The sequence below is a fragment of the Lissotriton helveticus genome, chromosome 10 (assembly GCF_964261635.1).
Source record: "Lissotriton helveticus chromosome 10, aLisHel1.1, whole genome shotgun sequence".
Lineage (NCBI taxonomy): Eukaryota > Metazoa > Chordata > Amphibia > Caudata > Salamandridae > Lissotriton > Lissotriton helveticus.
Genome location: NC_136071.1, coordinates 350,881,769 through 350,906,599, shown reverse-complemented (window position 1 = coordinate 350,906,599; position 24,831 = coordinate 350,881,769). Strand labels below are relative to the sequence as shown.

At 43.2% G+C, this 24,831-nt stretch overlaps 1 protein-coding gene across 1 annotated transcript in view; it reads left to right on the top strand.

The window, feature by feature from the left end:
• NBEAL2 (neurobeachin like 2) overlaps positions 1–24,831 on the top strand; it is a 682,983-nt gene that overhangs the window by 506,613 nt on the left and 151,539 nt on the right. The window contains exons 26-30 of the mRNA XM_078662556.1: positions 6,758–6,846; positions 7,790–8,518; positions 14,777–14,955; positions 15,807–15,966; positions 18,391–18,528. Of these exons, the coding sequence (XP_078518682.1) occupies positions 6,758–6,846; positions 7,790–8,518; positions 14,777–14,955; positions 15,807–15,966; positions 18,391–18,528 (1,295 nt within the window). The remainder of the gene's footprint in view (positions 1–6,757; positions 6,847–7,789; positions 8,519–14,776; positions 14,956–15,806; positions 15,967–18,390; positions 18,529–24,831) is intronic.

Sequence of the window (24,831 nt, the reverse complement as noted above, 5' to 3'; positions counted from 1 at the left end):
CAGAACCGAAATCACTCGAACAGTGTATCCGCTTATCAACAATGAAAGAGCTGCTTTGGTGCACCTGAGTAGCGCTGAAATCATGCTGGTCAAGTTCCTTACCAAGGAATGCGCAACACATTCAGTAAGTAGGATTCAACAGCTGTGATGGCGGCAGAGTGTAATGCAAAGCTGGGTTGGTCAGGGGGTGACCAGGTGGAGCCCTCTCCCCAATTTGGTCATCATACAGGAAAATTTGTAGTCCCACCTGGCACTCGAAAGGAATATTAGGGCAGTATCCTTGAGCGTGCCCTTTCTGTGAAAGGACCTCAGGAATGTAGTTGCTATTGTCACGGAAGTCAAAGACCGCGTCAGTGACCTGGAGGACTAAAAAAAACTGCAGACTATGATGGCTTGCCTGACCACGACCTCAAACTGAGTGGCAGATAGGAAGGATGGGTGAAGTAGAAAAACTATGATTTGTCGGTTTTCCAGAAGGCATAGAGGACAGTCACCACAAATGATCCTTAAAACAATGGTTGTGGAGTAACCGCAGCTGTGGGTCATCATCGTAAAATATTTATTCGGTTAACAAAAACAACCATAAAAGAATACAAAAGACATAAATATAAAATCACCTCAGTGAAACATTTCCACATAAAAATGACAGTCAATAAAACAGAAAGCCCCTGTCAGCCGGGACTGTCCCAAAACTTATCAGGTCTTGATCTCCTAGACACAATGCAGTTTATAAAAACAAAAAACAGAAAACATAAAGTGATTGGGAAGCCACTGCAGGTAAACCAAGACTGGCCTTACTTGAGAAAAATTCAGGGACTTCAGCAGGAGGGATACAAATAGTTTCCTAGGCCTACTAAATTACCAGCAAAACATAATAAAGTGTAGAGTGTCCTGTGGAAATTTGTTGTCACAACAGCAAGGCAGTATACAATCAGGAAAAGCCCAGCCAGTTGGAGAAGCCAAAAGATGATGAAGTGAATTAACCTGAACCTGGCCAGAAGAAGCCTGTCTCACTGATGGCGTACTTGGGCTGCATACAGCTCCATACCATGAACAGTCTTCAAGAGCCTGTGTCCCCACACTGAGAGTTTCTGCAGCTCACACTGCTCTGTATCCAGCAGGGCTCGACCCAGAAGCAACCTCTTAACAGATGCCAATTCCCAAAGGGACAAAGAATTGGGATCACTAAAGATATCTGCTCTCCTGAGAGACGCAAAAGCTACCCTCACAAAGGCTATCCACAGGATTTTGTGCACCAGATCAGGGGTCAAACAATCCGCAAGGATCAACTGGTTAAGCTTTAGTTCCTCCCTTGTTCAGCACAGTATGGGGCTGAGGGCCACCTTTCTGTCACATGACCAAGCTCCGCCTGCACTGAAAATGTTGGGATGGAGTGTGGAACCTGAACTACCTGTCGTAAAAATTGGTTCTCTTTTAAGAGGTCCCTCGGTGACCACCAACCTAGCCTTTGCCCAAAACTAGAAACCACCCATGTAGTTTTAATAAACTCAGAACTTGTGCCCTCAATTAATTAGCCACTTTAAAAATCTTACTGCTAGTGGACTTTGGACAAACAACTATAATATAGAACTTAGAAACTTGATCAGGACTAGATCTAACCCCAAAGCCTTGTGGGCCATAACAACTGCATCGTCAGCGTTTAACAAGACTAGGAGGGATCTAGCTCCAACCCAAGGACAGTCTACCAAAACTGAGAGGAGAGGAGACTCCAGCCCGTTCACATATAGAGCGAGCAGGAATGGGGCAAGAATGCACCCTTGGCTGACACCACTACTAGTGGGGAATGATCGAGTGCTATCAGAGCTCTGTGAAAAAACGAATAGAGGTGGAAGTGTCAGAATGAAGTTTGGCTAAAAGGACCGCGATATTCAGGTTAATCCACATCTTGAAGAGCAAGGCACAGAGTTTAACATGGGTAACCCTGTCGAACGAGGACTTTAAGTCCATGAAAGCATTGGGGGTTGTCCTTGGCACCCGTCTTAAAGACCGGGATAATCACTGCTGTGCACCATGAGGGCATCACCCCGTCCCAAGAGGTCATGTTCAAGACCTGAGTCAAGAGATGGCCCTCAACAGATTCAAAGGAATTCGGTCTGGTCCCAGGGCCTTATTGCGGGACACTGTCATGATGCGCTGAGTAACTTCTTCCAAGGTAAAGCCCACTGGCTCCCTGGCTAAAACCTCTACTGTCATATCATTGTCCCCCTGTCTGATTGTAAACACCTTCAAAGTCTTTGACCCATTGTTGTTCAAAAATATGATGACATATTACCGAGCCAGCGACGTTCATAAAGCAAGGCCCATTATCCACTTTCCAAAAGAATAAGCTGTCCCAACTCTCACACGCCTGGCATTGCTCCTTCCAAGCTATCTGCCACAGAGTTGATTGACCAGTATCTAGGGCTTGCTTTTAGGCCAGCCTACATCCTTTCCCCAGGCTCCTATCCCTGGGTGACTGCTTCAATGCATCCTTCAACTGTCGCAGCTAATGATCTCTCGCCATGCTTTTTGGTAGAATGAGCACACCAATTCTTCCTTCTGAAACTTCTTCCCGGCACGCCGGATGAAGCTGCTGATCACAAAGATACTTAGCTATCAAGACAGAGGAGAGATCTTCCGGCTGGTGCTGGGACAAGACTCTAACTGTTAGGACTTCTACTGCATGGTATTGTTAGATTATGCTAATTGAATGCAGCTGTAAAGAAAAGGCTTTGAAGTAATTAAAACAAAGTTGTGCGGTGGTGAGGCCATTAATGGAATGGAGTGAGGCATGCATTGTCTTGTCTCTGAATACCCATTGGACCCTTCTCCAATGCACCGGACCTGCCTGCCTCAACAATGCTTGTTTCCAGTCTGGGGATGACCTGGTCTGGCAGTTCCGGCTGGACTGTTCCCATGGGGAGCAGGGTCAAGACTGATTTGCATATGGCTGGATACAAACTGGGGTGGCATGGGGAGCAAAAAATGATGGATTTAGGCCCAGATCTCTGTACTGTGGTGAGTGTTTGACATTGTTCAGCATTCCATCCATCAATTGTGCTTTTTGCAGTCAACAATCCACTCCAGCACAGCTTCCTGAACACCCTTGGAGTCGGGTGACAGAGCTGCAGTCCTACGAGGCAGAGCAGCAGAGGGTGATCGCAGATTCCGACACCTGGCGGCGCCCTACCAAATCACCATCTTATGTGTGCAGCCCTGTTGTAAGGTCCAACTTCTTTCACATCTGATGGTCTTGCTCTCCTATCATAACTCACTGGAAGGAGATTCTAGGACACATGAAGTGCACAGTGGGATGCTTATTCCCTGGCTGTTACACCACTGACATACTGGTCTCCCGACCCCTCGCATTGGAAGTGATGTCGCACAATGATTGAAGACTCATTAGCTATATGTTGAGCATTGCAGAGCAGCTGATAGCGCTTGCCTGGAAAAAGACTATGGACGCTTACCCATTGCCTTATGGTTCATGCACCTCTCAAATGTTATGGGAATGGAGCAGCTAGATCACAAACTAGCCTATACTGATACCAAATTCACATGCATTTGGCAACTGCTACTTGACTATCTTGTCTCACCTTGAATGCACTTGCTTCACTCCTCCAAAACTTGAAGTGCTGCCACTCTATGATTAGCTTGTCCTTCACCATGGCTGTGAAAGTAATGCTCAACCCATACTCTGCAGCCCTCTCGCCCTACCCCACCCCCCACCACAAAAGGGACACCCTCATATACTACTCTGAGCTGAGGCGATGTGAAGGACCACAGGTCGTATTATTGAAAGTGCCCCGGGGTGTGAAGGAGCATGAATATCTCCTTTCAAATTTAGCATCACTAATGGAAAACCTGCCTTGAGCTTCAGAAATGAAACAATATTTAAATAGTGAAACACAGACATTTGGTTCTCTAAAGTGTAATGATGAGGCTTTGATAGTTACAGACTTTGGTCAGATGCTTTCTACTTAGCAATTCATATAAAACATTGCACAATTAATTTATAGGTTGACTTAAATGTGTTTAGTTTAGATTCTGTCCTCACTATGGAAATGTGATTTTAACTTGCAAAAATGTTAAATGTGTATTAGTAACCTCAGAGCCTTATCTATTTAGTTGATGGAAATGTTTAAACAAAGCCTCATTTCATTCTTTGCTTTAGAGAGAATAGAAAACACACCTATTTTAAAAATGCATATTACCATATTATGTTTGTTTCTTGCTTAATTAAAAAGTTATTTTGCAGCTCATGTTATGTACTCAGTTAGAAATAAATTGTTTATTTAAAGGAAGGTTAGGAGATGACGGTATATTAAATAAGATGCAGGATCTTCGCCTGTCTGATAAGATGACATATGCAATCTGCCGTGGGGTGGAGGTGTCCTTTTGTAAAAAGCTGGATTCCAGTTGGAGGAAGATTAAATCACGCTAAATGCTTTGTAACATTATTCTTCGATAAACACATTCCTAGTGAGGAGTTTCAGAAAGCTTTCAGAACACTGGCAGGAACCCTTGCAGACCGATTTAGAGATGGAAGGCTGCAGAGGAGTTTCAGACTTCGATGCAGAAAGGAAGGGAGGAGAGCAGATGTGATTTGCAGATACAGGAAAGGAGAGGTCAGGCCTTGATGGAGAGCAGACCGGAGGCAGACGTAGGCAGATTAGATGCATGTTTTGCCCATTCTGACTTTTAATAAAACCCCTAAGCTTTATGCTTTGACTAACTGGCTTTGCCAAGGCTTCTTTACTCTTTGCCAGGTTTCTTTTCATGGGAGATTCTGCAATTAATTATTGATTTAGCTTCATGCTAAGCTCACTCTTACTTCTATCCTTGAACTCTTCCTGAGTTTTGACTGACATCATTTGTGCCTCATTGCTTTGCATGCAAATTATGATATGCTCTGTACTAACTTTATTTATCTATGATCAATTCTGTAACCTGATTGATACCTGACTAATGAATGAAGAGTCAGAGAAACTTACATTTTGATTAAATATACATTCCTTTAAAACTAGTCACACCTCTTGTTATTGACTAAAATAGCTTATTTGCATTTGATTAACTGCTCAAGTTTATGAAGGAGCTCCCTGGTCAAAACACGGTTGCCACGATCTATCGCCTTTGAGCGGAAACAAGGGTAATGGTAATCAAAGGTGATGGTGCCACATTTCCTAAATTTGCCAAAGAGAGATTATTGTGAGATATCCGCTCCAACAGGTGCAACAGGCATGTGCAACCAATTTGTTTCCCCCAGGGCGCTTTGGTTTCACAGAAAGGGTTGCAGACACGTGCAGCCCTTTCTGTAATACAGAAAGCGCTGCCACATATATAGCGCGAGCGCTATCACCAAACGGTGTTCCCTCATATGCATGGGGGGGTGGCCCCATGCAAATGAGGGAATCCCTTTGCACCTGGACTGTATTATATACACGGGCAGAGGCAAAGAAGCTGTTAGGAGGTGCACTGACAGTGCTCTCCTTGAAGGCAGCTCTCTGGAAGGGGAAAAGAAGGTCCTTTGGACCCCCCAGACATCCCCTTGCAGGCAGGTGATGTCTCTCCTGTCTTAAAAGTGCAGGCAGGTTGCTGTCTGCACAGTGAAACACGGAGCAGCTGCTTCAGAGCCGCTCCATTTTTCACTTGAATGCGCTGCCCCCAGGGCAGCACAACTTTGCAATTGGGCACACTTTCCCTGTTTGCGCCACGGGGCACCTTAAAACAGGTGCTTTGGGTGCAAACAGGGAAAGTGGGCCCTATGTGTAATAGAGCCCCTGGGGTTCTCTGAATCGCATTCTGACCTAAGTGTGATAGAAATATTTGTTTACTTGTTTGCTGGTTTAGGACATGTCTGCTTGCCCGGGGCTCTCCACCTATATCGACTATTGATGCTCTGCAACATCGCTATACTATTACCTGTGGCAGTATTATTATATCATGCTGTCTACGTATAGTGGGGTAGTATTTTGAAAACATTTTGTGTATTGTTTTTTGGAAAACCTTTAAGAAACAGATTACAAGCACAAATAAGTTATACAGTGCACAACGAACCTTCATTGTGTGATTCTTCATCCAGCCAAACCTAAGGTTATTTCCCAGGCCATGTCCTATTTTTTTGAAATACCAGAAGTATGGAACCGGGAAGGAAAGAGACATTGAAAGAAAAGAAGTAAATTATGTAAATTTTAGTAGGACAATGTATATGGAAGGTGAAACGCTTTGCGGCCAGATATTGTTGAAGTTTGTTTTCCCATGGAACATCCAGAATGGCTTGTCTGATGGTAGAGAAACATTGATAGGTGTTGGGTGACTTCTGGGTAGACTATGGGACCTGAGTTTGGGGTTTCCATTGGATAAAGTGTTCATCCTCTTATCCAGCTGTAAAATTCAGTACAACACTTGCTGATCAGGTGTTTTTGTCAGTGTTGATTAAGGTGCTACAGACTATAGAATTCAAATGCATTGTGTGCCATACCTCAGTAATTCCATCTCCAGAGTCTCCTCATTTGTAAAGTGATGTTCAGGTTGAAGCAAGTGGAAGAAACCTGGACAGGAGTTAGTTTGTGATTTGGAATTTACGAAAGGCAATGGAAACAAACCCTGCATTCAATGCTTGAACCCAGTAATTGCTGTGGGCGCCAAGATAGGTAGTGAAATTGGTAGACTCAATGCAGGATGCAGCCGTTGTTTTTTATCACATTTTCTGTATCCCTTTATGAATTATGATACTAAATTTGTTTTCATCTCACAGACTTATATCCAAACTACAAGGATCTCGTGGCCGTGGTGTTCCTATCCCATAGGGCGGAGTTAACTGTGAGACTTGATGTTTGTCGCAAGGTACTGTAAGTCTGGATTGGCCAGAGGTTTTTCCTATATTAACTTGACATCTTGAAGAAAGTTTACGAGGAGAGCTTGAGTATATTTTCCTCTGCATCTCTGAGTGTACCTGGGGATTACTGCAGCCATCATGCCATGACTGGGTTCATTATTTAGTAATGCCATCCTTGACCTTCTCTTTAGAGGTTTAACTTACTTTAATGAATAGTTGTACCTGTTGAAAGGCAATAGTTTAAGTGCATGAACGACACTTAGTTTGTCTCCAGACTTTAAAGTAGGGAGAAGAACGTCTCTGCATTATTTTGACAAGCTATCTGGTCTATTATGCATAATTTATCGTAAACCTCATAGACCTTCAAAAGCCTTTGCCAAACAGCTTACATAATATTAGTATTGTTAGCAATACAAAATATATGTATGAGAAAAAAACTGTATGGAAAGGTTTGTGACAAGCTGACACTGTAAGTGTAATAAGATATGCTGTGCCCTCACGTAAATCATGAGATTGTTCAAGAATTGTAGAATCTTATGCTAACTTTGTCCATGTTGAACTGTTGTTTAAAATCTGGGTTGGAAGGATTCTTTAGTGCCCTTCTTCTGATTGCTACTTCCTTTCTCCCACGTTTGTGTACTGATGCTTGGAATAGACTACATTGTTCCCTTGCGCTTTGATCCTAGATCATTCGTAATCTTCCAAGTTGGGGCATCATTGATGTATATATTGCCTAAAGTCTTGACCAGGGTAAACAGATTTTATCTCAGTGGTTTCAAGAAGGGCTCACCATCATTGGCTGGATTTTGCTGCTCAACATGATGTTTAGTCCAATATTGTCTGCCATGTCTTAAACAGCAGCTAAATCAAGTATAGCAAAACAGTAGTAATGCAAATGAACTGTTTTAATTTAAATTCTTTGTGAAAGCTTCCCTTTTGTTTGTATTTTAGCTCTTCCACTTGATATATTCTCAACAAGACATTGTCCGACATCTTGCCAAACAAGCTGGCTGGCAGGACACCTTAACTAAGCTTTACGTTAAAGAGTCCTTTGAGTCTCGACAGCTCAGTCTTTCGGGCTCCACCAACAGTTACTGCCTAGATCGGCTGAGAAATGCAAACCACCATAAGATTTTTGGGTCCGAGGAAGAGAAAGAGATTCTGGACAATCTGAATACCCAGCCAGCCACTCCAGACCCAGACATCTTTATGCCGCTCTGTTTTGAAAACAATGATCAAGATATCTCGGAAGGGTACTCTGACCACTCCATGTCTCCTATTGACAAGGAAAAACAGTTTCACCCCTACAACTTCAAATCGTTTGACTCTTTAGACCGCACCAGCCACTCTTCATCAAACACTATTGACATTCAAGGGTCAGATGAACCAAATTCACCTGATACACTTCCCTTTGATAGCGTGTACCAGCCACTCTCCCCATTCTCCATGTCCCCCTTCGACCTTCGTCTTGATCTTGCCAGCACAAGCTCGATTGCTACTATTGAAAGTGGTAACCAGACACCTGGCAGCCTCCCAGGAACTCCATCCCCACTCGAGAACTTTAAGCCATTTCCAGGTCTACGAGTTCGGAAAAGCTCCAGTTTGTCAAATGTGTTGGATGAAAACAGTTACCAAGAAACACTGCCTAGCGATACTACCTCCAATACAAGCAATCCCCAGGTACAGTACGTCCTTTCTACCTTGTGCTAAAAAATTAACAGCAAAAGTTTATTTACAGTTTAGATAGTGTTGTCTTTAAGGAATGGCACAATGTGCCACGTTGTGTCAGTTTTGCAACTACTGAATTTCAAAAATGAGAACTATCTGTAGACTTGAACTTTAGGAACTGGAGCCAAAGAGAGTATGGTGTGTTGCTTAGGGTAAAGTGATCAGAGTTAAATGTTAAATGTTAAATGTCGTATACTTGTAAAGCGCACAGCTGCCCCAGCAAAGGGGCGTCCCGGCGCTGTATACCGCTGGGGAACCCATCCTGGCTTTCCCTGTGAGATGGTCCCTCCTGGGCATCTCCAAGGTGAAGACAAGCATCCCCGGCGCTGATGGGGCCGTTAGTAGAGATTAAGCAAGCTATTGCCCAGAGTTGCTGAGTGGGACCCATGGTTGGAGTAGGCACCGAGGCGAGAATTATCGAGTCCGCTGACCATGGCCCAAGACCCTGCCGCGTCGGGAATCGAACCCTGGTCCCGGGCCGACCTCTGCTTCCGGGTCTGCTGCCTCTAACCAGTGAGCCACACCACTCCACCTGTGCAGCCTCCTTTCATTTCCAAGAGTAAGTAATGATCAAAGAGATATTTGAATCATGGCAATAAGGACAAGTTTGGATTTAGGATATGGACAGTTGCACAAACAAAATAGATCAAAATGATGTAAAATACAGTAAAGAGAAACCTTGCAGTAAACCTACTACCCAGAAGTACAAAAGGACGGTGGAAGAAGCAAGGAAACACAGGTTCATACTGACAACAAAATGTAGAGAAATAAAATGTACTTTAACAGTCAGAGATTTGGTAAACACGTTGCCTAGACACCATAACATTGTTTATCCTTTATGTTAATTGAGCAAGGAATACAGTGTGATGTTATTACATATATGCATTGATCAATGACCAGTTTTGTAACAACATTCACATAGGTTCTTTTTTTGCCTACACCGATAAAAGGGGTAGTTTTGTAATTGACTATGCCTTTGGTTTATCTTAATTATTTGTATACCAGATATGAATCATACACATTGTATAGAGTATTTGCTATATAAAAATTTGATTTACAGGTTTATTTGTAGTATCTAAATTCTACTGAGGTCCTGTAATTCTCTTACTTTTTAATATCCATGTCTGTAAATGTATGACCTATTAATACTGCATTATGTTCCCTTAGATTTACACATTAGCATCAATCCATGCAACTAAGCATTACTTGTGATTAATTTTTAAAACAAGAATGTAGCTCTGGTAGTTATGTTATGCTGATTTGTAGAGTGGAATATCACCTGGAAGGGTATCCTGGCGCCGAGCAGGTGTGAGTCTAGGCACACCTAGGTCCTAGTGCTCCTATTTGAAACTACAGTTCTTCAGCTTTCTGCTCAATTTTATTAGTGAGGAGGCACTTATGTGTATAGGCAGGTCTTTTCATGCTTTAGGAACAATGTAGGAAAAGTCTCAGCCACCGGATCTGGTTTTCTCTATGCGTGGGATCTGTGCAAGTAGGAGTCTAGACAGGTATCTGGAAGGTTTGTTAGAGCAGATGCGATTGTTGAGGTATGCTGGGCAGCGTCATGAAATGCCTTTAAAAAAGGGATGAGGCATTTGAATTGTGCTCGTTTGTAAATGGGAAGCCAGTGCTCCTTCAGGTGTAGTGTGATGTGAGTGTGGTATGGGAGTTTGAGAGTGATTCTGGCTTCCGAGTTCTGAATGATCGGCAGCCTTCTGGTGAGATTTCTGTTGATCCCGGCAGAGAGGGTGTTCCTGCTTGCTTGTGACCAAGGTTTGGGTGACGGTTTTCTGTGTGCTGAATGGGAGCCATTTAAAAGTCTTCCTTATCATCTTCAGGGTATGAAAGCATAAAGCGGTGATGGCAGTGGCTTGGGCGGTCATGCCAAGTTTGCTGTCGATGATCCTGAGGTTTTTGGCATGGGTGGTGGGTGTCATCCTAGCTCTATTCCCACCAGGTGGAGTCCCACATTGATGTATTCTCCCCGAATATCTCAACTTCAGTTTTGTTGGTGTTCAGCTTTAGACAGTTGGCCTTGATCCAGTGGATGATTTCAGTCATGCAGGCATTGAACTTGAATCAGGTATTGAGTGTCTTGTACATGAGGTAGAGGATGAGTTGTGTGATATGGGCCTAGGAGAGGACGTTGATATGAGAGAGGATGACGCTGGCTAGAGGAATTGTGTGTGCTTTGAAGAGGGTTCGGCTCAGGGAGGATCCTAGCGGAACTCCACAGATGATTGCGCGGGCATCAGAGTGGTACGGGGCCATGCTGTGTTGTATGGTTCTTACAAATTAGGTAGGACTGTGTATACGGACAAAATAAACATCAGAATATGGGGACTGATTTCATCAATTTTATCAGAGTATGTTGCCCCAGTTTCTAGGCAGCTAATAGTGCTCCATCAGAATCCCTTACCTTAACAGGGTACTGAATGGTATGTGGAACCTCAGAGCAGGCCACTCTAATTGTCCAAGGAAATCTTGGAAATAGATCTACCATTTTGTTGTTACTTAGGCATGCTCAGAGGGAGATACATGAAATATACTAAATGGCTTTTCAAACATTTATTGAAGCAATAATATTCTTGTGTAAAAACATGGTCTGCAATTATTAGCTGGAGGAAACAAAGCTATGTTACTAGCATTACAAGGATGGTGAAAAAGATAAACAGTTTAACCGTTATGACAAGGCTGCATGATTTTTACGGTTGTATGTTAATGCATATATGAATACTCGTACCCTAATCCTACCTACACTATTGAGAGAATAGTGAGAGTACTCTCTCTTGGAACAACCAAACTCCCAGTACCTATATATGATGTATCAGGAAGCCAGTCTGGTATAGAATAGGTCTCCGGCATGGCAGGATAGAAATTGGAATTAGCAGGGCTGCATCTCAGTCAAAGGGTCTAGAATAATCCTTACTCGTGCTCCTTTGGCGCATAAAACTCAGAGGTGGTTTATGTAAAAAACACCACTGTTGCAATCGCACTATGTCAGAGATGCTTCACTGATGTGTTTTTTGTCTTTGAGAATCAGAGCTGTCTCCAGCCGTACAGCTAAAAACAATAGTATTGTGCTCAATGTCCCTAACCTTGTACGGAGTGTACTAGGCAACTTGATAGTGTACCTGCTAAGAAATGTGCTGCCTGCAGGACCATTTCTAAGTATGCTATTGTGTACATGCAAAGCATGTAAAAAGTAATTGTTCAGAAAAGATGGCAAGTTTAAACCTGCAACTAAAATGTTGATTTGCGATCAGGCCCTGTTGAACCTTACAACAGCTGACTGACTGGGTCCTTTCAGTAAGGAAGGAGCAGATCCATCAGAGTGCATGTTCTTGGAATCTGATGTCGTGCAGGCGTTGGATGAGGTTGGGGTGCGAGACTGTGTCAAATCCTATGGAGAGGTTCAGGAGCATGAGGGCCACAGTGTCTCCTCTGTCCAGAGACATGTTGATGTCTTCCATGGTGGCATGTAGGCCAGCTTTCATGCTGTGGGAGGGTTTGTAACCAAACTGAGTGGTATTGAAGAGTTTGTGGTTCTTGAGCTATTCAGTGAGTTGTCTGTTGATAAATTTGACTAAGACCTTGGCCGGTAATGGTAGCAGGGAGATCGGTTTATAGTTGACGGATGATGAAGTGTCTGCAGAAGGTTTCTTCAGCAATAGGAGGACAGTTGCATGTTTCCAAGCATCTGGGATGGTTGCAGAAGAAGACGAGGCATTTGGAATGGGTGTGAGCATGGCACTGATTTATTGCAGCCCTCTGGAGTAGGGGTGGTGGTGCCAGGGGTCGGATGTGGCTCTAAGTAGATGGACTTCATGGTGGCAGCGAGTTGGTGCAAGATGTGATCCTATGGTTTCAATTCTTGATGGTTTTATGGAAGCTGTTGCTATGTTTGGGTCAGTGGATGTTGAGAGTGGTATTCCAGTCCTCGTCATTGATGCTGGTCCAGTTTTGGCAACTGGTTTGGTGGTGGTGCTTGTGTATTTTGTACTAAGATGGGGATGCTGAATTTACCTAGGCTGTGGTCCGTCTGGTTTACTGATGTGGACTTGTTGAATCAGATGTTGCTGAAGTTGGTAAAAATAGGGTCCGGGAGGTGTACAGAGATGTGTGTAGGTCTCTTTTACAAATTAGGCATGGCCCAGGCTTCCAAGGTCTGTATTGAGTCGAGTTGGGGTTGGCGTGGTCTTTAAGTTGGAATTTCAGGTCTCCAAGTAGAATGTAATTTCTGGCTTTGAGGGCGAGTGGTGCGTCGAAGTCAGTGATGGTGTCATTGAAGTTGGTGCCTGGTCCTGGTGGTCTATAGATTAGAGTACCGCTTAGAGTGAACTTGGCTGTGACGTGGAGCTTGAACAACATATGTTTAATTGTTTTTTTTTTTTAACAAACTTTATTAGGTTTATAAATCAAGACATTTACATTGTATACATCATAGGTTTAGCCCCCTCCCTCCAATATAATTTCAAATGGTTTGCTTATAGGTTCTTTGGCACATTCCCATGGTTCATCTCTATCTTGTTCTTGCAAGGCAATAATCATGGAACAACAAATGTTTCATGTTGGAGGATGACGTGTCCATGGATGTGGTGCAGTGGATGGCATTCTTCCAGATGATGGTGATTCCACCTCTGGGCTTGTGAAGTCTGTCTTGTCTGGCAACCTTGTAGCTAGGGTGGGGTGTTTGGTGGTGGGGGAGGAGGGGATGGCTATTGCGATGTCAGGTGCTGATGCAAGGTTCTGCAAAGTTTCAGTGAGAAAAATAGGGTCTGTTTGCGGCGTGTTTGGTGAGCGAGTGAGCGTGTGTTGAGGAACATGCATGCAAGTGTGGAATGTTGTGTGGGTGGTTGTAGGACAGGGTAAGTGTGAGAGTGGGGTGTTGGGTGCTGGTGGTGCAGTGGCTGTGCATAAGTGCATGACATCTTACAGGAAGCACAGGAGAAAGCTCCCTCACTGTTGTGTGGTGCAGTGAGGCAGCACTGTGTTGAAGAAGGGCCAGGGTTGACGGAATGGAGGGTCACAGCAAGGTAGTGGCGGGACCAGGGCTCCTTGGGCTGGGTGCGGGAGAGGTATGGCTAGGTGCAGACATGCTTGCCTTTTGTGCATAAGTGGCTTGTCCCATGTGCGTCCACGATCTGGCAGAACTTGCAAACCATCTGAGTGTCGAATTACGTGCTGTTTCATAGAGGCACCCTTTGTACCTCATTCATGAGGCATTATTGGATAGCACTAGGCCCATAGGCCCATTCCCATTTATTGTAATCTTAAATATCCTGTTTGCTTAACAGTGATTCAAGGGATCACCTCCCTGTTGTTTCTTGGTGAATATTGGTGAGTCTGACGATCTTATCTTTGCGATATGGACCCCTCTTAAAAGGGCAGGTGTGATCCACTGGGTTTCTTCACACTCTCTTCCAGCTACTCATGCTTATGTGCAGTGACATGCATAGCAACATGTTTGAAGCTCTTATTAAAAGGTTGCGCCTATCACCAAAAACCTTCCGCATAAGACAAATTGCACTTAACACCCTATGAACAATGCACACTAAATGGACCCCAGGAACCCAAAGTGAATTAGAGCACTATGTGGGTCTGTCAATGGCAGGACACACTACATGAATGATACAAAGGCAGGTAATTCATGCTCTTACCCTTAAGACTCACTGATTGAAATCCAGGCCATGGCGTGATTCCAACTTTACTTATCTTGTCCAGAAGGCACTGATAAAAATAGTTATCTATGTACATGTTCACAAAGGAAACTTGTTTAGATTCTGATGGGCGATATGTTGAGATGTTTGTCCGTGCAAGAACTTAATATTTCACTCTCCGAATTAGTAATGATTTGGACCCAGCATTCACCTTGAATGTCTGCAGTAACTAGCCACCAGTCCATTTTAATTCATTTTATAATATTTCTTTGGGTGGTGGAAGGTTAGGTTTGAAGTACACTGTGACCAATAATTGTATCTGTTTGGATTGGGGTGCTCACCCTAACAGAGATGGAGTAGCTATGCAGTTACTTTTAAGTTAGCTCAAATAGTAATACTTATTTTCCTTGTGGTAATGTTTTGGATAGAAAATCCCATTTATTCTAATTGAATGTGAAAGGATCTTAATTCATTGGAATCCATTTCATTTATTCAATTTCCTTCTATTTTTCCTTCTTCTTGTTGCTGCTGTTGGTTCTCTTGTTGGCAGCAAACACCAGAGGAAGAGCTGTGCAACCTGCTTACAAACATCATCTTCTCTGTGACGTGGCGAGGCGTGGAGGGCTACGATGAATTAGCATGGAAGGAAAGAGGGCAGGTATTTTCAGTCTTGACCAAGCTGGGCATGACCTGCGAGCTGGTGCGGCCTCCGGATGAAATCAAAAGAAGGTGAGTGTCCAGCACAGCCAAACCTGAAATAGCTAACCAGTCAGTACATTTCCTGCAAATTTCGGTGAGCATTGGATGACCTCTACATAAAGATGCTCTATCTGCTGTCATGGGCATGAAATTCCTTTGAAAGTACTTCGTCGCCACACCCTCAGTGATTGTCTTATTTGCTCCTCATTATAAACACATCAATAATGTATTATCCATATAGACTGAGATAGAGAAACTTGTTAATCAGCTTTATCAATTCTCAATGTTTTTTATGGTTTGTCTTAACATGCATGTGAGAGGTTGAGCTAGTGATCAGGTCAACTACTAGGCATCTACTGCCTCGGTGGGCTGGGTGTTCTCCTTAAAATTGATAAAGTCCAGTAAATAATGGGGGTGAACATGAGGCCAGGGTAGAAAATAACAGCCGCTCTGCTAATCTTGAATCTCTCCCAGGTTTCTTAGGAAATGTGCTTGAATTATCAGACACCATCAAGCCCAGAATTTGTATGGAAAATACTTTTATTGCCTTCTTTTATTCTGTCTAGATGGCTCACTACGAAAGTTTTTGTAACTGAGAACTGGTAGATTTTAGGATGGAATATATAAATCTTTGATCCACTGGCTACATTTGCTGAACAGTGCGGAAACATTTGCAGCATTGGTACCTTTTCTTTTATTCCAGAAGAATATTCAGGACTTAGCTGATCCTTGTCCTACCAGCATCTTAAAGAAGGGCTTAGCGGGAAACTATAGTAAAAAGGCTTATCTTAGTCACAGGATATTGACAGAGGTCTAGTTGTGGAATAACCTGCTGGAAATACTTTGTTTGACGCTGTGTGACACGGTCTTCTTACTTGCAGCCTCCTGGAGATGATGCTGGAGTCGGCATTCACGGATATCAAGGAATCCACTCCAGCAGCCTTGCCGAGCCACACTCAGAATGTACTTAAGCTGTTGCGACTCCTCCAAGACTTCTTATTCTCAGAGGGACACAACAATCAAACCCTTTGGAGCGAGAAGGTATGTGGTTTGAACAAGTCACAGCTCACCCATCGAATAATAAAGTATTTATGGGGCCCACACTAATAGACAAAACTTAAAGAAGGGTGCAGGAAAACGAATAACTCCACAGAATACCATTTATTTGATTCAATAGACCATGCCTTAACTAATAGATGTGCAACCTAATATTGTTAGGTTCACTGGAGGAGCTCACGTGGTGGCAGGAGGATTAAAAGCAAGTCATTATTACTGCCTTTGGTGAATTCCTTTCAATGTAGGGAGGACGTGTGATGTTTACATGTAGCAAAGGAACATTACATTTTAGGGGAGTTTTCATGATGCGGAGCAAGCTTGGATCTAATAGGTGAACAGCAGCTGTGGGTTACTCAAAAGCAAGCGCATTATAGTACCAAGGCCTTAGCTGACTAGAAGGTTTCTTAGCTTTGAATCCAAGTTGATAGAAGTCTTCAAACAGGTCAAAGGCGTATTTTCTTTTCTCTGCCAGTGGTAACAGTCCTATAGAGTAATGCAACTCAACCTTTCTTTGTAAAGTTTTTCAATATTTCATTCAGCGAATATCTTGCACCTATCTGCTTACCTCGAGTGTGAGCCTAATTTAGACCTGGGTATCGTGATCAAATGTTGCCCTTTTTTCCATCTGTCATATTGCTCAAGTTTTATGAAGTTATCTACTCTGTTTTCTGTATTTTATTGTATAGGTATCCCGTCATTTTTTAATGTAATTTTCTATTTTTTGGGAAAGCGATTTGTTAATGAATACCCCAAATAAATATATAAATATGTTCTTTGTACCACACACACACAAAAAATCTAAAACTAAATATGAACACAGATGTATTCATTGCACAAAGGGAAAGATTGGTTGCAGTAGGAAAATACAAAACTGTGCAGGCAATCGCTGTTGAGCTAATGTCCTCTGTCTGGCCCTGGGTGCAATCCTACCCACTAATCAAGGTTGGGACTCTGGCTGTAGATTAGTGTGTCCTATGAACAGAATAAGGCTGTGAGGCTTGAGGGCCCTGCTGTTGCAAAGAATCAGGAGGTTTAGGCATCATGTTGAGTCCTGCAGTTGATGGGAATATAAGAGTGAAATTTAATGAAACACCATGATCTGAAAAGATAGCACCCCTCCAAAATAATGGTCTATGAAACAGCACTTTGTCACTCTCTAACGTTGCTTCCAAACCATAACTAAAGTGGAAGTGTTGGGGGTTATCAAAACCTGAAACCAGCCAAAGTTCCAGGTCCAGATGATTTCACACCCACCTTTTATAAAAGGTTTTCTCCTCAACTACTTCCAGTCATGGCTAAGATTTATAATAAATTAAATTATGGCCAAAAAGTTACACCCTCTATGGTGGAAGCAACCATCTCCTTGATAGCCAGATCAGGTAAGAACCCTAAATGGTGCACATCATATTGTACACACAATGCACAGTGTAAAGAGTCGCTTTAGAAGATCCTCCATAGGGGGAATTACACCCCAGCAAGACTATACAGAATGGAGGACTAAAAATCCATCATCGACAGGAGAAGCTGTGGTGATACTGGAATGATAATGCATATGCTATCTTTTTTTTACCTAGGTTTACTTAATTCTGTGTGGAGGTATTGCCTTGCAATTCCCAGGCTACGGGTAGAGAAATAGAGAGGTGCCCAGATGCGAACATTTGTAGGGAGCCAGCTGCTGGGGAGATTTATCCCCAACAGGGCTAAACAATATCACGCCTACTCTTAGTAGCAAAACAGTTGGTCCTTTTGTTATGGTAAGGAAGCCATTGCGCAATGACGAACTGGCAATTGATATAATGGATGAGACCTACAACTTCAATAAGTTATAGAGCCCAATTCAAGACAACTTCAACCAGGATAATAGAGGCTTCACACGTCCATAGTGATTGAGGTTCTAGGGTTAATGGAAAGTTACCAATACATTTTTTGGAAAGACATGTGAGAATGAGTGACTTTGTGAGGGCTAATAGAAAGCTGGTTGCGAAGCTGGGTGGTTAGAGGCAGGTTATGAGGGTAGGTTTCATAGGAGGTAATAGAAGGGTGGGAGACATTGGGTTAAGGAGGATTTAGTTAGGTCGGTATGGATACCTTATGATGCGTAAAGCTAAATGACAATAAAAACCATTGAGACTCAAAGCTGCTCCCAGAGTGGATGGACAAGCATGGCTCAGGTGGATTAAGCTTTATTTTAAGACACTCCCTGGTGAGAAGATTATTTGAATGCCCGTACAGCCTACTAATATATCTGCACTGGAAGCAAAAGTTGTTGAATTTGCGATTTTGTTTGAAATAGTTGATTTCTCTCACTTTTATGTATGTATGTGGTTGAAAGAACATGGAGGAAGCGTCTCTTGCACTTTCAGAGCAAATAATGCATAACTTCTAACGCACTCCTCTTCCCTTGTGTAGGTCTTTGAAGGTGTGAACAGCCTGCTGGACAGGCTGGGTGTGTGGCATCACTTGTCCAATGGGACCTCGGACCTTAAGGAGATGGCCCAGATTGGTATAAGGATCATTATTGGCTACATCATGCTGGAAGACACTCAGGTAAAGGTGTTCACAGGAGAAGCATTGCACATAAGCAGCTGCGCCCCAATTCACCAACTTCCTTACCAAGTTTCTTTACCAAGAAATGTCCCCCTTTTATTTTCTTTGGTTTGAAGTCCAAAGCTCGAAACAGTCAGCACATGCATCAAACATGCTATTTGCGATTCCTTATTAGCGAAAAATAAGGATTCGCTGATAAGGAAGCGTAAATGCCTATGCATGTAGTAATCGCTGAGAAAATAGCGATTCCTACAAATTCCTTAATTGCAACTCGCAAATTGCGAGTCGCAATTAAGGAATGGCTCCCCATTCATTCCTATCGGCCTACAGGTCCATAGGAATGAATGGGAGATTGCACGCGCAATTCGCGAGTACCAAAAGGTACTCGCAAATTGCGCATGCAATTTCAAGGGTGCCAGGGTGTCAAAATGACACCCTGTTGCACCCCTGAAATAGTGATGTGCACCCATGTTGCGCTTACACCTGCCCCAAGGGCATGTCTGTGCGCAACATGAAACTTTGAAAAATGCAATAAAGCGCATTTTTCAAAGTATTTTGCAAATTACCATCAAGTGCAACTTCGCGGTAATTTGTGCCCCTTATTAGCGAAATCACTATTCTAAAGAGGTTCATGCATTGCATTTAAGGAATCGCAAATTGTGATTCCTTAAATGCAATTGCAATTTGAGAAATCGCAAATAAGTGCGAATTCTCAAATTGCGAGTGCCTTGAACCTTGATGCATCGCAAATGCCCTTTTTGTGGGCGCAAATGGCAGATTTTTTGCGAATCGCAACGTTTGCGCTTGCAAAAATGGTTGATGCATGTGCCCGAGTATCAATATGAAACTTTAAGCTTAACTTGGTGCTTGGAACTATTCAAGTTGCAAGTGCATGTTTCTCAGGGAAAATGTGTATCCCCAAAACGTTTGGTGATCACTAATGAGATTAAACACACAAAAAAGTCCTCAAAGAGTAATGTGGTATGCACAAGATGTTTTAGAAAAACTTCATTCTGCTGTGCATTACAGTACAGTAAGATTTAGTTCACTTGCGATAAAGTTGACACTGTGGTAAAAGGAAGGATATTTTTATAGCAGGCACTGACGCAACAAGTTGGTAACTTTATTAATCAGGCTCGTTGATCTACTTATTGAAATATTATGTTTTACCTTTGAGTGTTATTGATTTCATACGTATTCAGCAACTCGTGGTTGACTGTCTATAATTTATTACAGGGGCCTCCTGTGCCTTCGCCTGATCACCTTCATTGCCTTATATTCAAAGTTTTATATAGCGCGAACAAGATCCTTACAGATATCAGAGCGCTTCACAATGAAAGGGGTAGGGGCAGTAGGAATGAACAGCAATGTAGTAGTCACTAACATGAAAGGATAATAATAACATACATAAAACATATCAAAATACAGTCAGGTAAACAAGTAATATAAGACGGCACAAGTCATTGATCCCACTACAGAGGTGTTCAGGTACACTTTGGGTGTGTGGAAGGCTTCCCCTTGTGTGCTTCCTCTTCACTTTATCCCCCTCTCTCTGGATGTGCTTACCAGCTGCAGCATCCACTCAATCCACCCCAGCCCAACAGCCCGTGTTTGCTCAGCTGATGTTGCATTGTGAAGCTCCAGTTACTGTCGCCATGCTGCAGCTATCAATGTGTACTTACTGTTTCTGCTCAAGCCTGGGTTTTGCAACCTATATTTCCCTTAGTAATAGATTCCAGCTGAACTGTAACATTGTAATTCAGTTTTTTTTGCTGTTAAAATATGTTTCAGAGGGTTTGTGTTTTTTGTTTTTTTATTTTATTGCCACCCCCATCCCACTTGATGAGTTTGTCCCACTATGGGTTGAACTTCATGTGATTGTCTCTCAGTGGGTCAGTACCTGGTTGAAAATAGTGTCAGTCTGAACACGCACAATGGGGAACGGAAGGGAGAGTAGTATTCAGTGGACTACATGCGCGACCTGGAGACTTGACAAACTGAAAGAAGATGCCTAAGACTTGGGGAAGAGAGGCATGTACTTGAGTTGATACCTTCTATCTGGAGAATCCTTCCAATCTTGAACAAAAACACTCCTTGGGGTTGATATGACCCACTGTACTGGCACACGGGAAACATCATTTACCACGAAGGCATTACCACTACTAACATTTACCACGTGACACTTACCACGCAGGGTGCCTTCCACGCAGGGTGCCTTCCACGACGTCTTTACCACGGGCTGGGGGGGAGATGTGGTATTCCTTCGAGTCGTTCTGCGTGGGCTTGGGGGGCAGAGGGGGGCTGGGGGGGGTCTCCCCCCCCAAAAATAACAAGCGGGGGCAGAGGGGGGCTGGGGGGGGTCTCCCCCCCCAAAAATAACAAGCAGTTTACTTTAAAAAAAAAAACGAACATAATTTTAAAAGAAAAAGGAAAGAGCCTCCCCCAAAGACGTGCCGTGTACGTCAAAAAAACAGTCCTTTTTTTATTTTGGTATACGTGTTTTGACGCTTGTTTCAATGGAGGATGGAAGTAAGGGCTCGTAGAGAAAGACGTGCAGGTAAGACGTTTCTAGGCGTAGTAAAATCCTACGTTGTAAATACCAGCGTGGTAAAGCCACTTGCGATGTAAAATTCGCGTGGTAAAGCCATGCGTGGTAATTGAAATCGTGGTATAATCATATATTCCTGGCACACCGCAGTCACCCAGGTGAACTCATCTTCCAAATTCTCTTGAGGAGGACAGAAGGAGGACGTTTACTTCCTCAAAAATACTTTTTTGCCTTGGCTAGAGGAGACACCCACGTGGATCTTCTTTAGTGATTTTTTCTAGGTCTCCTGCCTCATTCAAGCGAGCAGGTCCAGAGTGTTCAGACTGCGGCTTTTGATTAAACTACTTACTGCATTCCTTACTTGTCATGGTATCCCAAGAGCAGTTTGAATGAGGCCTAGTTCCTGTTTTAATCCGATCGATTCTCTGCTCTGGCATGAAAATAAAATTAATTTCCCCAGTGTGCTCATTTTTCATGGGTTTCCCATCCCCCTTTATCCACTAGTATAGTTCACCACTGTTCTAACCATGGCGATGTCCACTATTCATCCATGGAGTCATTTACACCATTAAGTTCATGAATAAGCAGACTCTGTCCTCCCTTCTTTGAAGGGGATCTTGCCACACTGCTGGTTCTGTCTTAGTTTTGATCAGCAATGGCTGCATGGTATGAACCCTGAAAGCAGTGCCTTCAGATAAAGCACCACAGCAAACGTGTCCCAGAATAAAAGTCAACTTGGTAAGGAAATGACACAAAGTAAAAAAGTATAGAGAACTAGTCAGTCATGCTTGTTGCGGTTACCAAATGCTAGTTCAACATTCCAGGTAAATAAACAAGCATTAGTAAAATCAGTGGGTCTGGGCTTCGATGTAAGCCTTTTGGCTTTCCCAGTGAGTGTTTTGTCATAGCTTTGCAAGTCTGCTGCTGGGACCTAGCCAATCTGACAAGATTTGTCTAAAACCCCTAAAAATGTTTGGTCTAAAAAATAACATAAAATGCCATAGTAGACTCTGGCACTGAAGGACACTACTTAGTGTGGCACAGAGTCCAGTGGATCCCCAAGGCTTACAGTGGTTAAAGTAGATAGATAATACCTTACTCTCTATTTATAGTAGTGTGGGCGAGCAGTAAGGCTTTATCAGAGGATAGCGTTAAACATTTATTGTACACACACACAGGCAAGAAATGATGTCACACACTCAAAGACTGAACTCAGACCAATTGTATTCAAAATATTTCGTTAGTTGTATTTTATTTTTAGAACCAAGCAGGACTTGGTACAGGTAAATCGAATTGTACTTTTCAAAGTAGATTGATCAACAGGCAAGCTGGATGAAAATGACTTTGTTACAGGTTTGTAGAATATTTCAAAACCGTAAGGGGCACATGCATCAACCTAAATACCGATCGCAAATGAGCCGATTCTCAGAATCGCCCCCTTTGCGACCGGTATTTAGGCAATTGGGATGCATGAACCCAAAACCCATTTGTAATATAGGTAATCGCATATTTTGGGATTACCTAAATTGCGAATGCTGTTATGGAATCGCACATTGAGATTCCCTATTTGGAATGCATCAAAGCCTTTTCCTAAATGTGACTTCGCATTTAGGAAATGCTAATTACCATCAACTGCAAGTTGATGGTAATTTGCAAAAACTTTGAAAAATACACAAAAGTTCAATTTTCAAAGTGCCATGTGGCGCACACATATGCCCTTAGAGCATTTGTGTGCGCCACATGAGCATACATGCCAAATTTGGGGGGGGCATCAGGGGAGCCTTTAAGGCCCCCTGGCACCCTTCAAATTGCATTCTAGTCCCATAGGAATGAATGGGAAGGCATTCCTTAATTGCGAACCGCAATTTGCTATTCGCATTTAAGGAATGCGTAGGAATCGCAAATATTTTTGCAAAACCTACATGCATAGACAATTGCGAATCCTTAATAACGATTCCTTAATAATCGCTATTAAGGAATTGCAATTGCCTAGCTTGATGCATGTGCCCCTAAGTATTTATAATTTCTTTGTGGTTACTTTTCAGATTACTTTTTGGGGTACTTTTTAGATGACTTTTTCTACTCAGTGTGATATGCCTAAATATCACACTGGGACATTTCCTAGTAAAACACGTTTTCAATAAAACACAGTTACTTAGGTTTCCATACAAACGCCCTCAACACTTAGACGTTTTTCAGAGGAAAACAGTCAATGCAATCCTATGGAGAAAAATTAGGTTATCGGTTTGTAGGTAAGTAAACGTTCTTGAGGGTCGAGTTTCTGGGTTTAGAACAAGGGTTCCCACAGGGTCAAGTATGCACTCAAAAAGCACCCCCAGCGGCACTAGGGCGGTCGAGTGCAGAGTTCTAAGGCCCAATGTTAGGCTACGGGGCTAGGCGCCCGTTGGTTGGTGGCTGCAGGCGGGCAGGTCACGGGGTTGAGGGAGCAAAGCTCTTAGGGTTAAAGTCAGGGCAAAGGGGGATCCAAGTTAGCATACAAGGTGCACCCACAGCGGCACAGGGGCGGCCGGGTGCAGGGTGCTGGATCAGCATTGGATGCCCTGTTGTTTTCAATAGGAGATCTCTGGTCAGAACAAACAATACAGGATGTGGCAAGGAGGATTCCTGGAGGCGACCAATGGTTGGAGAGGTAAGATGGAATGAAGGGGGTTGCTAGGACACAGAGGTTTCCTGAACAACGTCAGTCGGGCGTTGGGTCCAGGGGTGTCTCGAGGCATCAAGTTTCCTTACCAGCTCCGGTCATGGTCGGGGGACCTTCCAGATAGAGGCTGCAGTGGACTTGAGGTAGGTCAGGAATCACCAGGGCCCAGGTCTAGATCGCTGAGGCTACCTCCTCGTAGTGTTGGGCCACTCAAATTCGGGCCGTGGACGTCGGCGTGCAGAGTGGTGCAGACTTGTGGATTCAGCCAGAGTCTTGTCCTATGAGCAAGTCTGGTGCACACGGGAGACATAGGGCCATATGTATGAAAGTTACATTTTGCGATTCTCAAATAGCGATTTTTAGAGAATCGCTATTTGAGAATCGCAAAATGCTATATATGTAGGATTTGCAAATAATTTTGCGAATCCTACATATTACTTAATTGCGAATCGCAAATTGCAATTCGCAATTGAGGAATACCTCCCAATTCCAATTCATTCCTGTGGGCCTAGAGGCCCATAGGAATGAATGGGAAGACATTCTCAATTTGCGATTCTCAATTAGAGAATCGCAAATTGAGAATGCAATTTAAAGGGTGCCAGGGTGTCAAAAGTACACCCTGTTGCACCCCTGAAATGTGCATGAGTGCCCATGTGACACACATACTAATGGCATGTATGTGTGCCACATGGCACTTTGAAAAATGCAAATAAGTGCATTTTTCAAAGAAATCGCAAATTACTACCAACTTGAAGTTGGTGGTAATTTGCGATTCCTTATGGCCAAATTGCACTTTTTCTGGGCCTCATACATTGCATTTAAGGAATCGCAATATGCGATTCCTTAAATGCAATTGCAAAATAGGGAATCGCAAATTTGCGATTTCTTATTTTGCGAGGCTGTTTTGCTTACATGCAGACCACTTAGATATTTTGCGATCGCAAATGCTGAATTTCGGCGTTTGCGATCGCAAAACTGCCTTCATACATATGGCCCTTAGTCTTTGTAGGGAAGGTAGGGCAAGTCCTCTGGTTTATGGATTATGGAGGGGCTTCTGGCTGCTGGACATGCCGGGATTCCACTGGAGCAGGTT